General features: G+C 40.1%; 2 protein-coding genes across 6 annotated transcripts in view; both read right to left on the bottom strand.

The window, feature by feature from the left end:
* Positions 1-11,649, bottom strand: part of arhgef10la (Rho guanine nucleotide exchange factor (GEF) 10-like a) — a 100,086-nt gene extending 88,437 nt beyond the window's left edge. For both annotated transcript variants that reach the window (XM_058631447.1, XM_058631448.1), the window contains exons 1-3: positions 11,293-11,649; positions 4,009-4,311; positions 1,843-1,870 (exon numbers count right to left, since the gene is read on the bottom strand). In XM_058631447.1, the coding sequence (XP_058487430.1) occupies positions 1,843-1,870; positions 4,009-4,306 (326 nt within the window). In that variant the 5' untranslated portion in view covers positions 4,307-4,311; positions 11,293-11,649. The remainder of the gene's footprint in view (positions 1-1,842; positions 1,871-4,008; positions 4,312-11,292) is intronic.
* A 1,259-nt stretch (positions 11,650-12,908) lies between these two features.
* The window catches only part of chd5 (chromodomain helicase DNA binding protein 5), a 33,746-nt gene continuing 29,753 nt past the window's right edge, over positions 12,909-16,901 (bottom strand). For all 4 annotated transcript variants that reach the window (XM_058631354.1, XM_058631355.1, XM_058631356.1 and 1 more), the window contains one exon: positions 12,909-16,293. In XM_058631354.1, the coding sequence (XP_058487337.1) occupies positions 16,166-16,293 (128 nt within the window). In that variant the 3' untranslated portion in view covers positions 12,909-16,165. The remainder of the gene's footprint in view (positions 16,294-16,901) is intronic.

The raw sequence follows: 16,901 nt of genomic DNA, 5'->3' as shown, positions 1-16,901 counted from the left end.
TGTGAAAGGCAAACGATTGACTTAAGTGGAAATGTGCACTCAGCAGAAATCTCCCTGTACGAGACCTCTCGCTGACACCATCTCGCACACAAACACACACACACATGTGCACACAGCAGACACAATATGCCAACACCTGTGCAGAAACGAAGGCCCCCGTTTTTCAGCACAGGAAAACTCACAGGAATCCAAACCCTGCAGTCAAATATCAGCAGAGGTTTCTGAGCACACTTCCTAAAAAGCACGAACGGGGCCAAATGCAGAGCAGTCAGAGCGGACAGGGAATAGTGGTTTATTTTACTTTACACTATTAAATCAAATTGTAGCGTTGAACGAACAAGGAAAGTATATACGAGATAGAGAAAATGAATATATTCCAAGTTTCTGATATACTTTGGTGTGTTTACTATAATGTGCCCGCTTCAAGCTGTTCAAATCAAATGTTTGTGTGGATTCCTTGCATAAAAGAAACCGCGGGGCTTTTATTGTATTGTTTATTCCGATTCATGAGACTCCAATCGTTTGAGCCATGAAATAAGATGACATACCTCGGGTGCAGTTACCGTAGAGGAATCAATAAAGTATTTGATTATCCTTCACTGAGACCTTGAAACAAACTTTTTGATTCAGTGAAAGATGCTGACTGACTGACTGAATCACTGGAGTTATTTAACTCCACTCAACCCGAATTGTATATTGAGAATAAACAAATACCAATGGGAAGAACCATCTTACTGTGTAAGAAAAATAAAAGGACTGGAAATGAACCCACTCACACCTTACTCCTTAAAACTTTAGTGCACAGAGTGATGGGTTTTACGGTTTTTAGCGAGACGCCAGTGAACAGATGAAATATGGACCTAAAGTCACCTGAAGAGTGGGAAAGTCTGATGTCACTGCTCACCTTCCTTTTATCAGCTTTATACCAGAAGTGAATATTGAATTAGTTATTTCCTGACCAGTGCACAATCTGTCCACAAACCTGGTGTTTATACAGGTTCAGTTATAACTCCACTGGGAAAGATAATAAAACCCTTATATAATCAATTACATTTTTATGTTTCTATATGTATTTGAAGGAACTATCTTTTTTTTTATTCCACAGATGTTATGTGTCATTTCAGCCAAATCATAAAAAATGAAATCACCCCCAGTGGCATAAAGCTGTGCAGTTTAGATTTAAATAGTGAGATGTCCATCAGGTGTTTTTAGGATCCGCAAAAAATACAATCCACTTTGTAGAAGTTAAACTTAATCCAAACCCTATAGTGCAAATTAATTCTCAAGGCAAACATGCTATTAAAACATGAATAATCTCTCTGGAATAGTGTTTCCGTGTTCCTCGGTTTCTCTGTTTTTGTAGATCCTGTCTCACAGGAATTACTTCACTGGGTTTAAACATTAATGCTGTTTGTTACACGTGTGGGTTTTTCCAGCTCTGAAAACTAAAAGCATTGTTTATCATGACAAATATCTCGTGCTTTTAGGAAGAAATGATGCTCCGACACTGTTCTAACGGCATTTTTTCCCCTTTCCCTCCACTGTAGCGCGGTGAACTCAGAAACCTTAGAGACGAGAGTATAAACAAGAAGGCTCATCTCATTATAATGTATGAATCATGGTGAATTGGGCAATCCTGTGATCTCCTCCTACAACAGCACAACAACTTGATTTTATAGCCCACATTACCAGTTCTCATTGACACTAAATCTTATTCCCACTGTGTTTGGATGTAAGTACAGTAACCATGACATAAGGGACACGACACACTGGATTTATTTCCTGCACCACACTTAAGAAGGTTTCCCCCCCATCGTATGATAGAAATCAGAAGCAACTTACCAGTTGGGTGACTCACTAACTGCAACATCTGTCAAAATGAAAAAAAAAAAAAATAGCAACAGTGAGACAAAATATTCCACAGCAAAGCATATTCCAAAAAACTGGGGAAAAAAAAGAGAAATGCAAAATGTGTTAACGTTTTTAACGGAAAGTTGAAAGACTACCACAGTGACTTCTTGTGCACAACTTCAAACCATCAAAAAAACATGATACGTGTGTGTGTTTACTTGCATTTATATCTTTGTGAGGTGCAAAACACGTGGAAAACCTGTCTTTGTGGGGACATTTTGTCTTTAAAGAGCTTTTTCAGGGTTAAGACCTAGTTTAAGGGGTTGGTTTAGGTTAGGGTTAGGGTTAAGTTTAGGCACAACAAGTGTTTATGTGTGTCGGACACAATTAAACTGACAATGATTTGGTCGGTTGTCCTGCGTATTGAAAGAAATCTTCCATTTCCTTTGGGTCCCACCCCACATCATCTGGTAAGGAAGGATTCTGAGGGAGGTATTTGAGCTGCTTTCAGCCCTCGATGACATCACAGACCTCCACTACACAATCATCAACGCCCAGAATTCCCCTGCACATCCCCATAGCACACTTTTTTACCACACAGGCTTGGTAGAAAAAAAAGCTTTTTAATTAACCCTTAGAACACAAAGCATTTTGACAGTTTTTTTCCATTACTATGTTTAAACATACAGTTTATACAGAGGCTATAAGAATGTGCAATATAGAGAGTCTTATATCCTTTTCTTTTTCAGCACAACCCCAGACAATCTAATGAAACCAATTATATAAACACACATGAGCAAAAAGCACTCAAAATGTTTAAAATTGGATTGAATTTGTGAAATTTGGAAATACATAACATTTCAAAGTTCACTTGGCTCGTTTTTATGAACAAAAAGAAGAGAAAACCGGCCTATTTTGGGATTTCTGCACAATTATTGCTACTTTATATCACTACTAAAAATGTGATATCAAATGAATCATAACTTTGACTCAACAACACATAAGAAGATGTTTTTTTAAAGCCTGAATATGTGACCTATGGACACACATCCCCAGGATGTCCATATAAGGAGTTGTGTATTATTCCCACAGCAAATTACACAGATCCATGATAGATCCACAGATACACTAAGGGTTAAGGAAAAAGTAAACTCTGCTCACATGACATTAAGTGAAGGAGCAACATTGAGGTTTTTTTTTTCCCCATCTTGTCACTGGCAGCATCCATGTTATCAGTGAGAGAAAGTGTGGAGCCACAAAAACGAACACAGCAAAGACAGTGTTGATAAAATATCAATAACTCATACGACTACACTTCTGAAAACATGACATATCTCTATACAATCTGTCAAACCTGCACTGACTTCAGCTTATTTATGTTTCTTCTTCAATACATTTCAGATTAAGTATTTATTTATGCATGCCTACATTTATTTTAACAAGTCTACACACAAAGAGAATCCACCCTCACAGGTTATTATGCTGTCATTTTACATTACTTACACCTTCACTACATTTTGGTGAATTGTACATATTATGTGGCCATTGTTTTTAACTTTTCATACATACATATGAGTTCGCAGAGGCATTTACAGAACTCGAGACTGTTCACTGTCCTCGCTCCCAAATGGTGGAACGAGCTCCCCATCGACATCCGGACAGCAGAAAGCCTCCACATCTTCCGCCGCCGACTAAAAACACATTTCTTTCGACTCTACCTCGACTAAGACGATAACGACGACGACAAAAAATAAATAAATAAATAAATAAATAAATAAATAAAACATTTATCGCACTTATGACTAGCACTTCATAGTTTGATTTACTTGAAGCTCTTACTTATTTCTAGCTCTTATTTGTACCCAAATGTTTAAATGCACTTATTGTAAGTCGCTTTGGATAAAAGCGTCTGCTAAATGACATGTAATGTAATGTAATGTAAGAGGTAAGGAGGGGTTCTTTCCCTTAAATTCCCTTAATTTCTATAGACTGATCATGTACTTTTACTTAAGAAAATAACAACATATGGTGTTTGTAAGCGGCTTCAACTGCCCTTATAACCATCATAGAATAAGCGGGAATTATAATATTGAGCTCATCAAAAACCGAAAAGCAAATCAGCAGTTATTGTTTTAAAAAAAACAGAAAACGTCTTACCTGCCGTAGAAATGAATGTTACAGCCTTGGTTGGGATGTCCCCCTCCTGTCCAGCAGGAGGCGAAGCTTTGGGGAGTTGTTTACTGTCAGTGATTGTTTGTGACACACTCTCTGATGTCCCGCTGTCCTCTTTGTTTGACACCTGCACAGAGGCCACACAGTCCGAGCCGGTCCCTCTACTGTCCTCACAAAACGTATCCTCATCCGTGCTGTCGTCAAACTGAAACTCCTCCCCTTGCTCCTCATCATCCTCCTCTTCGTCCTCCTTCGGCGGTTGCTGAGACATCACGGTTGACATAATCACTGAGGGAAAAAAAAAAAAAAAAGATAAAATGTAAGTGTATGTGAACTGTTTTCAGTTAAAAGTGAGACCTGGAAATCCCTTAAGATTAAAGCTTTGAAAAAGATAAGGTCCATGATTATTAGAGATAGTGAATAATGAGATAAAAATATCTTTACTACAAATGAACAGCTAAAGAATTTGAACCCAGGATGTTGCTTGACTTCCAAAATAGGTTTTAATGCATTTGAACTTCCGCCTCTCAAACTGTTTGGATTAAGAGAAAAAAGTTAACCAGAGTAGAGAATTCCATGTTATGTGGTCTTTATACTGTAACTACAGAAGAAAACACTGTGAAATGACTTCCAGATAAAATCCAATGATGCACTTAACACAAGCAAAAGGACCTGAACTTGTCTGTTCCAAAACAAAATGTCACGCTGAAATGAAAGCATGGAGGGCCATGTAGTGTTACCTTGAAGGTGCAAACAAACACTTGACCAAGAGAACATTTACAGTTACAGACAAAAAAAAGAAAAAAAAGAAAAAGAAATAACTGCCCCACATTTTTGGCACAAGTAGAAAAATGCTGAGAATAATCTGAGCAAGACAAACATAACATATGGCCGGCAGAAAGACTGTTAGTTAAATCAAAGAATCTGCAGGAGGCTTAGAAGGGATTAATTTAGATATACACAGATGAAAACATGCACCTCATTTCACTTATGAATGAAAATATTTGTAAGTGTAGCGTAGATATTTTAGAAATCAGTGCAGACACACACTCATTTCAAACATGGACCTGATTTGTTTTCACTGTGGGTTTGGACAGACAAGCATGGAAATGTCAGTTGTAACCATGGGGGGAAAAAACATTTTCATAATAAACTTAAAGGTGCAATGCAGCATTCTCAGGGGGCACAATGATTCACCATGTAAATGTATGGCAGATTATGAGTTTGAGTGGGTTTTTTAACAATTAAAATAAGTTTTCAGATTTAAGACCTAAATCTGAATATTTTCCATATAACAAATAAATCATTAAAATGATTCATTTCGAGGTTCAACATTTCGATTGATCGAGCAAATAATTGACAGATTAATGGATCATAAAAATAATAGTTAGTTGCTGCCCTACGCTCAAGTATTGTATATTGGATCGGACCTTTAAACTTTGTAACTTTGCTCCAGAATTTCACAAAGTGGAGATTTTGTATGTATAAGTCCACCAATTGAAAAGGTTCTTCATTATCATTATACAACCAAAATTACGATGAAATTACAAGGTCAGATGGAGGGTTTATAGTACAGTGCAGTTCAGCCACAGTGAGGTTTGTAATGGTACATCCTGATCTGGCTTGGGTTTTCACCACAGGGTGTGTGGGACAGGTACGTTGTAGTTCCATAGCTATTTAAGCGGCTGCGTCAGCTACGGAAACAGTGTGACGTCATACAAGTAGCTCACTAATAAACTAATAAACAGTAAATAAAATGGAGAACATTCAGCATTCTGTGTTGTTTCTTCTTGGCATGTGGCTGTTAATCAAGAAAACAAGGTCCACCCTGACCCGACCACTGTGCTTAGTACCCTAAAGAAATGGTGCCAAAAACTGGGATGGTACAGATCAGTCATTTTGGTGCAGTTCACAACATGTGTACTCTGAACCAAACTGTACTGCTTAGTGGCAACAGAGTAACATAGGCTCTGTTTCTGTACATACTAGTGTGCCACTCCTGCAACCCAGAATCTGTTTTGCATTTTAAATTTGGACTGAACCCTTCTCCCCAGAGATGGATCACTGTTGTGCCTAATCGGACAGTTTGCTGGGCTCCTTTGGGGAAATTACAGCATGGAGCAGGGGCAGATGAACCCGGGCCAGCTGTGCAGGAATACATCCCCGAAACATGCTGCTTGTGTATTGTAAGAGTCATTGTCAGCACTTACTGTTTAACCTGAATACAGGGGCTTGTCATAATGTCAGTTACAGCACTACTTATCTTTTACAGGCTGACAGCTCCGTTGTATTTTGTCGGAACGGCAGCACAGAACATGTGAGTCTTTGAACTTTGGATAACTAACATGGAGTATGTGTTTAAGACAAACTGCCAGCTTTAGAACTAAGTATTCTGCCTGATTACAATATGCCACTGCAGCCTTTGGACCCAGTTACCGCCTCTGTGACACAAACAGAGTTTCTTCAGTCGTCCCACTCAAATTAACAATGACTCTTTTGTGGAGGGAAAACTTCTGCTCAGCCTCAGTGAGCATTGTTTCTACATTCGTCACTGCAGCACTGATTAGCTCACAGGTCATTTGTACCATGGCAATGCCGACTGTTGTTACTAGAACATGTTAGTGTTCAAGAATGGACACATTTGGAAGAATGTCACTAAGAATGTGAGGTTTAATTGAAAGTTATTGCCACTATACACCCACACATTAAAACTAAACTCTAATATCTTGAATATATAATTGAGGATGTCACATTCAGTAGGTGCCTTAAACAGATCTTCAGTTAAGGAGAAACAATACAAAAGATTACTCCTACCAATCATAACGACAGGTATTCTCTGCAATTCTCTTTGTGGGAGGGTATTTGGACAAGTCATCAAACAGACTTGGAAAAATAAAGACCTGTGGGAGTGGTGCTGTGTGAAAGCTATTCTTGAGGGGAAATAAGATACATCACAGAATAGAGATGAAACCAATTCCTACACACCCTGTCCCTGACCTATATACTGTGGAGCTCTGAAAACTCCCCCACTGTGTACCAAATATGGTGATATGGTAATGAGTGGAGGGCAATTGTAAAGCATAGTGAGGAATAAATGTGTTAACGTTCATCGATGGCACAACAGGTTACTTATTTTATTTTTTTTTAAATACAGCTCTTGTAAAAAAGTAGTCCATAAATCCTATGTTCTCTGCTTCAGCTCCATACTGTGCTATGTTTCCTGACCAGTAACCATATCCAAAGTTTTCAGTCAGGACTTTCTGGCCATTAATTTACAGAGGGCCATGTTTGTCCAACTCCAGACAGACCACAGCCATTGGTCACTGGCAGCCACTTGTATCAATAGACAATGGATTAGAACAGCAGCTGGTGGTGACTGAATAAACAGCGTTGGAAAATCTAACAGGGAGTCACTGAGAGCACCCTTTCTTAAGGATTTTGCTTAAAAAAAAAAAAAGAAAGTGGCACACTGACGCATTTCACTGACAATGAGAGAGCAGCGGACCATTGGCGACAACAAACAGTGCCAGGCAAGGATGATTCCGCCTCTGACGCTCGTTGTTTCTAAAGCTTCCCTGAGGACTTCCTATCAAGAGATACAAGTTTGACTGGGCCAATTTAGGGAACTGCAAAAAAAGGAATATCTCTGTCTTTGGCTGTCAAGAGGAATTACAATCTGAGTGGGAGGCTGCTCACAGACAGATTTTGTGGATTCACTTAAATATAGTGCCCTGTAAGACTTTTGAACATAAAGGAAACTAAGCCTATAACATTATATATTAGAACTGTGATGAATATTTTAAAGGTTGTCTTTTAAAATGATGTTCAAAGACAAAGGCCTTGTTGAATGTAATATCACACAGTAAACACCATCTATGCACATTTTAGTTTACACTTTTCCTTCAGGTTTGCCGTCAAGCATGCTGCTGTAAAGACATTTGGGGATGTTATTATTCATTCAGGAGCCGGTCTGGCCTTGACGTGCCCTCTGCTGTACAGAGCAGCACCAGTAATGTCACTCCACAACAGCCGTGATGTGTTGGCGGTGGCACATTACTCAAGGACACAGTGGGAGTCACATCCACCTCCCATCTGCCATTAGTGCACACAGCATTATAGTCTACTGGGCTGGACGTACAGTGTGTGTGCTGTTACTGTGGTGTCCAGGAAATTCTCTGTCCGGTTCATCAGGTAAAACTACTACTTTTAAAAGTGAATCGATTACGTGAAGTATTTTACTTGAAGACATTAAATCCAGTGAAATCCAGTGAAATTTATCTGCAGTGGCTTGACTAGGTCGTCAATTACCGTTGAAAATGAATCTACAGTTCGTGTTTGACTTATCTGACTTTCTCTGTGTGAACTTCAGCGAGGGTTGGGTTAATCGGGAACTGTGGAGTTACCCATAGGTGTGACCATGAGCAGAATGCTGGCTCGCATTGATAAAGACTTGCAACCTGCCAAGAGTGTACTACGCCTCTTGCCCAGTGTCAAGCTGGGACGGGATCCAGCTCACCCTGCAACCCTCAACACATGAGCAGAATTGCAAATGGAATAATGGACAGATGATTACTGCAGGGACTTTTGACCTACTTGAAATACCATTAAACTCTTCTCTTATATATATCTAATATCTATCATTAGTCCTTCTCTATGAACATGCCACACTTTGAAAGGGTACAACAGCATTTTAGCGGTGTGCTCCTGTGAAGTTGGAGGAATCAAAACGGACAAGCATGAAGAAGGAGCAGTCTCAGAAGCTGAGAGATCCTGGGTTTCAGCTGCCAGTCACACCTTTCAATGCAGAGGCTATTAAATTCTCCTGAGACAGCATGAGAGAGTAGAATAAAGGGCACAAAAGAAGCATAATGGGGCCAATACAGGGGTAAAAATCAAGTTAGACATCTTTATGTAAATGTCTTTTAAGCTCCACAATTACAGGATCTAAGCTCAAGGCAAGATGGCACATCATTATTCTCTCAGACGTGACACAGCTTGTCCGGATTCAAAGAAGACCAACTTTTTTTTCCACCAACCGATAAGTCATTATATATCATGAATCAACCTCGACAGGAAAACCATGTGGTTCAATACTGCTACCATGCAGTATTTTAAAAATGAAAATATTGCGCTTTATTCCTGTTACTTATTTCATGACATATAGGGAAAGCTGAGCAACCAAATCAAACGTCTTACTTCAGTGCGTTAAACTTTTATGGAAGCTCAGATTTGCTCACAGCTCAATTTCAGACTCATGTGAGATGAAATATGTTTAATTTAATTTGTTTGTCAGTGTTTTATTCATTCCATCAACAAAATATGAGCTCAAAAGATGTTTATTTTGTCCATTGTGGTCAATTATAAAACATGGTTCTCCAAAATGGTGGCCTCTCTAAAGTTGACCTGACTCCTAAATCATAATTTCACCTATATTTTACACACCGGACCTTTAAATCTACATCTCAGAAGAGCAATAGTTGAACTGCACTTAACTTAAAGTGTGCAGACCTTAAATGTTAGACGTAACCAGCTGTTAAGTAGAGGAGGAAACCAGCAGCCACATCCATTAAATGGAGAAGTTGTGACACAAGACTAGTCATTAGTAGAATGGTAGAATGGTCAGACCACACTCTTTAAACACAACCTCAGATTCACATCTCAGTTACACACCTGTAACGTTTCAGGGCTGGATTTAGCACGATTCAGTCTGGTGGTGACAAAACATAAACAACAGGCTGAACGACTGAAATCTGCTCCAGTGGCAGTTCCCACGACAGTCGGTGTCTCCAGGACCACATTTTTCCACGATGACACAAACACACACAGACTCACAAGGTGAAAACAACTCGTTTTGGGGCCTGTGCTGTGATCAGGAGCTGAACTGCACAGTCAGCTGTTGCTCTGGTTACTAGGTCACTGGGTGTTTATGTGATTGTGCAGCTTCAGGTAGCTGAGCTGACTTACACCAGCAGTGCTCCAGAGGTGTAGCCGCTCCTTTGAGGTGTCGATTAAATCACACACGGAAAATAAACTTCTTCGCTTTGTTTTCAGGAAATCTTCAAAGTTCTGTGGCCTGTTTGCTCAGGGTCCAGATATCAATTAAAACATTTGTGTGTGGCTGAGTCGCTGTTGTCGGCAGGAAGCACAGTAAGTCATGTTTGGGCAACATGTAACCGGAAAATACTGCAGATAAGCCTCGACTTACAAACATCCCCCAAATTCCTGCCACGAGTTAATTATCTGACATTCCCAGAGGAATGTCTACCAAAGCACAGCACACCAATAAACGTCTGGCAGGTGTGTCTCCACTGTCATATGACTCACTGTCAATCTGCGTGCATATATGATTGCATGGGTGTAAGTGGTAATGGGTGGATTTGTGGCAAAAAGGCAGAGGGTTCCCATTGATAGAGAAGAGAAGAAGTCTTTGTGGCAGCTTCAGGCCAAGCATGCATGGGTTGTTAATGTCCTTCGGAAGTGGTGGACTGTAAAAGAGGAGGGGAAAAAAAAGTCCAGTGCAGTGAGTCCATGAAGTTTCTTAAGAGAAAGGGTCTTGGACATCCGGTAAACTGTTCCCTAGCACTAAATGCAAATTAGAAACTTGGTCAGAGGTCCCTCAGCTCCCCCCTTCACCCCTCTCCTCCCCGTCTCCTCTCTGTATTTTGTTCAGAATAGAGGCAGCGTGAAATCCATCCTGGGAGGGGCTATTGTAGTATGGGAAGCAACCGTCAAACTGGAATGGTTAAGACCAGGCCCAGGCCTCTTTTTTATAGCCCCGGGCTTTGACAGAGCTGTGCAGTGCTGCTGAAAAACAGCCGGCCAGAGGTGTGGGTCTGGGATGAGGCAGCAGCAGCAGCAGCAGCCGCAGCAGCAGCAGTCTCTCACTCATGCTTCCTGGTGTCTGTGTCAGAAACTAGGAGCTATCATAACAAGGCCTCACACTCGTGTAGCCCCGCCGGCTCTGTGAGACAGACTCAGGTTTAATCGTCCATGAGTGTGTGTGTGTGTGCACTGCCACAAGGGCCACACAGGTATCTGTCATCCCCACTCATCCTCTCCTCCTCCAGCTGCCCTCATGAGAGACAGAGGGGCAAACGCACCAGCACCAGCACCAGCACAACCTCCACCCCCCCAACTCCTCTCCATCCACTGGACAAAGCTGCAGTCTTTGCAACATGCTAACCATGCTGAGTGGGAGAATCAACAAAGGGAAGAGAGAGGGGAGAAGAAGTCTTTAGGACAACAAACATAACAGTAAATGCGTCTCACCTCCTTCTCCTCAGTAGTGTGTCCTCCAACAAGCTTCAGGCACACCCTGGTGAACCTGGTTAATCCTGGGAGCCTCCCATGAACTCTTAGCACAGTGCCGGCTTCAGCACACTCATCTTTATGGTGTGCTGTGAAGGCTGCCAGTGGCTGAACACAGGCTGCAGTTCCTCTGCTGTTTACTTTCCCACAACTTCTCCACTGCACCGTGAACACTAGCAGTTCAGGATGAGGTAACCCTCTGTGCTCCCTCCCCTTTCTCCCTGCCCCTCTTGATATGTTCCTCCCTCTCTCTTGTCTCTCTGTCCCCCTCTTTTTTTCTTTTCTTTTTGTAAAAATAAATAAATGGCTCCTCTTCCCCCCCTTCAGCTCCTCCAGCCTCTTTTCTGTCCTTTCTTTTCTCTGCTCCCTCCTCCCACTCTCCAGACCCCTGCTGCTGTGCAGGCAGCAGCAGCACAGAGCAGCACGGAGCAGGGGGCGGGCTCGCCGCCATAACGGGCCAATGGCAGAGTGACAAAGGTAAGCATGCAGCTAATGAAAAGACCAGGAACCGGAATGTGAACCAATCAGTGGAGAGACTACAAACATGTGGGCCGGATTAAAGGAATTGGGGCCAATCCTGTGTCTCACTGCACTTCCGTATGGGACTGCAGGTGTGTTTCTTTTTTTTTCTTTTTTTTCTCTGTTTGTATGAAAATGACATTAATATTGTATTTTTGGATGATTATAATTTTGTAATGCATCGTTTTGGGCATTTGTTTCTGGTACAGTTAAAAAAAAACTATTTGGTGTCAATATATCAGTATGTATCATCTTATTTATTAATTTATTTACTTATTACATATACAGATACAGTGCTTACCAAATGTACTAGACCACCAGTGATAAAAATGAGGAAATATCAACATTAATATTAATATGTATATTAATATACATATTAATATACATATGAATGTGTATATTTATATTTATTTGGCAAATAACAAACTGAACTCACCTTTATATACCCAAATTTGAGCTGCCGGCTCACTGGGCTTCTTCTCTGAGTGGTCATAAATGAATCAAGCATAAACATTCAACCATTAAAATTAACTTTTCTGTTCGGGAATGCAAGTAAATAACTATAATTTGACATCTTAATCAAGAATAATAATGTGCTTTATTATTTGTGGGGGGGGGGGCTTGGGAAACAGTACATTTGGACATTCATGCATAACAATAATAATTGTATTTTAGCATTAAAAATATAATTTTGGTTAAAGAGCTTCAAAATGCTGGTGTATCAACCATTACAGAATTAAAACATTAGTATTGCATAATATTATAATGTGGTTGGAAAACCTGGTTACACAGCTCTTTCCATACTGTTGTGCTAATGAATTAAATGAATGTAGAATATATAATCATGACTACGTGCTGATCGTGCAATTTGAATCTGCAGAGTAATACTGAGGACTGGTAATTCTGGTGCCGCACTCTTTTTGTCGTTAGACGATTCTGTGGCTGTTGACTGTGTCAGCGACACCCGTGTGCTATTTTTGACCTCACTACCGACACCACTGTTTCTATTTGAATTTGAAGCCATTTACAGACTAAAAACAAATCACAACAAAAGTTACTGTTCTCCAGAAGATTTATTAAAACACATTGAACAAATACACAGAATACAAATTAAAAGATGACAATTCACTTTTTTTTTCTTTTCTTCATTCAATTGCTATACAAAACAAATATCAGAACCATAACACTGCCTGGAGCTCATTGTCTGTAAATGCTAGATACACTACAGTCTCCTTAAAGTGAACCGTCATATCAAACGCTTCACATGCTGTGCATTCACTGCAACAAAGGTGCCTTTTATTAGGGTCTTTTGGTAGCTTTTGAAGCCATGTTAATAAGCATGTACATACATTGTTAACATATTTATAATATTAGACTGAAGCCTCTTTTTCTACATTCATACTGACTTCAGTTTGATTGCATTTCTTTGCGGTATGTTTTTGATGTCATCACTCCAGAGGGGAAAGACATGATTTTGACTGATGAGCACAGATGGTGCACACTGCAGTTCTATGGCAACACCATCCAGCCAACATTCATCTTTTTTTTTTTTCAGTTTGATACATAAATCTATAGGAGATGGACTAATCTCCAGAAAAATCCTTCAAGTATTTACATGTTTCTGAGGTTGTATCTGTCAAGCAACCCAATACATGTCATGGTCGAATAAGTGATGAAATGAAACAGAAACAGTGTAAACAAGCACTGCTTAAGGTTAATGGAGAACAGGGGCATAAAGTGATATGACGGGTCATGTCATGGTCAGGTGATGTTTTGTGACTCAGTTCCATGTCCGAGAATTGAAGGGCAAGAAGGCTGCAGTCACACAGTCTAAGTAAGTGAAAAGAGGTCGGATGAGAGCACCTCAAGACAATCAATTAATTTAGCAAAAAGAGATTAGGAAAATACACTCACCAACTCTGTACAACATTCTCTTCAGTTTAGATTAGCCCAGTCACAGTCATCATTCCAAAAAAATGGCCAATAAGCGTTGTGGCAATGACAATAAAATAATACACACTGTTAATGTCACTGATCTTTGGAAAAAGAAAAAAAAATTGACAAATATGTCAACAGAAATGTTCACTTTGAGTCCAAATGTTTGAGCGACGTCTTCATAGAAATGGAAATAGTAAGCATGGCTTTATTAAAGATTGCTTTACTTAGTGGACAGTCACTAAAGCACATAGCAATAATAGATGGCATGGACTAGATATGTAGATATACAATGCTGAAGTGCCTTCACGCCAGGAAAAGCAATAGGCATTAACTGCTGCCTTTGAAAGAATCACAATATCTGAGAGTAATGTTGTGCAACACTGGTCCTTCAGAGCTGATATTATACAGAGAAAACGTCCTTCAAATGTGAGTTCACACTGTGACAATAATACTTACACTCATTCACAAACCTGTGGATGAAATAGAACACCGCGTAGAACACGTTATACTCCATCATCTCGTTTCATGGCACCAAATTAATCTAATTTCACACTAAGAGAGTGAAACAAAATCTCGTTATGTCACAAATACTAGGACTTAGGTTCAAACTGCACCATAAGGCCTTGCTGTAGTCTTCACACTGAAAATAGAACTGGGAAAACCTCAAGGATGTATGAAGAAAAGAAAAGAAATCCACTCTCCACTTAAAACTGTGTGTGTGGACGTAGACCAGATGTGTTTTTGTTTATAATGCAGTCCAGGGGTGTCATTTATGGAGGGGGGGGGGGGAGGGGGACATGTCCCCTACATATTTCAGAAGGCAGCATTGGCTTCTCCCTCAAGTTATATATATGTATATAAAAAAAAGAACAAGATCTCCTGCATTCACTACGGGGGAAAAGAATAAACAACCTCTTAATCTAAAACAACTATTTTAAATGCTGTGTGGTGATGTCATTACATGGGCCCGAGACCTATACTAACTTGCTGAGCTCCTGTGTCGCATGTGTGCATCATCGTACTGCCCTTCGTCTTGTTCTGTTGACTTAATCAACATGATATTATAATAATAGTCTACATGAAATTACAGAGATACCTTTTCACATCGCAGAGAGTATATAAAATGGGTGAATTTTATAATCACCTGCGAAAGTACCGTGACAGAAACCCTTCTATAGGCTATGATAATACAATGTTAATGAATGAACAGAACAGCAATAGACCATTTCATTTAAGGGGACAAATCAAATTCATGGGAATTCAAACAAAAGTCAAGAAGCAGGATCTAAAAACTAAAGCCCTTTTGAGGATTTGTATTTGTACTAACTGCTGCTGCAACCCCCTCCCCCTGAAAGAAAAAAGAAAAATAATAATAATAATAATAATAATTCCACTAGTGCAGTTCCACTGGTTGTGACCTCAGGGTTAACTTCTACAGCCACTAACATTCAAATACAGAAAGAATCACAAATATTGTACCATACACAAGTCTCCATCATTTTTGCCTCCTCTGCAGCTTCCTCTGCTCGGCCCCGTTTCTCCTTATTTGAGGCCGAGCCACACGCATGGTTTCATCCACGTATGTTTACATATTGTACTATGATTAGGCCTATGTGAGGTAAAATCAACAGCAGTCTCTGAGTATATACAGTACAAGAGGCCAACCCTCACAGGTGCTGCAGTCCAGTGTCTGCAAATGACCAGAGGGTGGCAGTCTTAAGAGGATTCAGACAGACTGTGTCCAGCTACTGCATACATGATAATAGTTTGTGATGCATTTAAATCAATACTTTCTCCACTGGTTACAACAATGAAGGACAAAAACACATTAGTTTAAAGTAACGATACTGGCCCTCTCCTGTCAAACTATGATTGAAGACACCCTTGACACCACTCCTCTTCACAGAGAAAAAGCTCCAGTGGGGCACAGTCACAGTGTACAATGAGTGGGTAGATGGATAAAAGCAGCAGGGCGCGCAGAATCAAACAGTCAAGGCTGGCACAGATAAAACACACACACACACACACTCCAAGAGCATCACAAACTCAGTACTGCCAACTGGAGTTTTTGAAGGGCCGGAAAAAAACATCCTCTATCAGGAAAGGTGCGCCTTCCCTTCTCATCTTCTCCTCTACTGAAATACTTACGTATATGATCCACAAAAAAGATAAAAGTGCAATTGTTAAGATAGACACATCTGCATTAATCAAAAAGGGAACGGCCTTTTTCCGTCAACAGCAGAGAGCTTCATGTCGTTCAGTCAGGAAGGAGCGGGAGAGAGAGGACATGGTGTAGCAGAAAGAGATGGGCAGCTGTTGTCCAGACAGGTTCCATCCAAGGGAGTTTCTGACCTCAGGGCAGCATTTCAGAGCGTGTCTAGTCTTCAATACAGATGACATCACTCGGTTTGCCTGACTTGAGGTCAGGTGTGACCACGTCTCTCAAGGATTCAAGTGACTTCTTGTCCAGATGGCTTGTAGGTGGTGGGGGACCATTTGAGGACACTAGAGAGAGAGGACAGAAAATAAACTTGAATTTATAGAAAGTAAATGATGAGATATGTGGAAAAAAAAAGTCTAAAACAAAGTCCCAGCATTGGGGATTAAATATTTAATGTCTCGCTTAATTGTCAGTGCCAGATCTTCTCGCCAATTTAAATTTTTTATTTTTTTGTAATGTTGCACCTCACATTTAATTTAGCGGCACATCCAAATACATCATATATTGGCAAAGTGAAATCATTTTGTAATTATGTGCAAGTAGTGGAAATAACTCTAACTCTCGTCTAGTGTGAATTAGTGGTGGTACAAATTGTATTTTTTGACACAAAGCCCATGTTCACTGTGAATGGAATTACAGCTCTAAACTATAATCTGTAAAATCATTAGTCTGCTGTGTCCTTGATCTGAAAACAGTCTCTGTCAAGACCTGACGGAGGGAGAGTTTGACAGGAGTGGACAAGGGAAAGAAGTGTTTCTCCTGTCAAACTGCTGAATCATCGTGGTTTTTTTTTTTGAGCAGTAAAATTCACTTCTTAAACTTTCCGTGGGTCCTTGTTTGCATCTGTTGCTGTTGCATCCATCTGTCTTGACAAAAAAGCAAATCACTTCCT

Source organism: Solea solea, chromosome 6 (assembly GCF_958295425.1).
Source record: "Solea solea chromosome 6, fSolSol10.1, whole genome shotgun sequence".
NCBI lineage: Eukaryota > Metazoa > Chordata > Actinopteri > Pleuronectiformes > Soleidae > Solea > Solea solea.
This window is presented reverse-complemented; position numbering and strand designations above follow the sequence as displayed.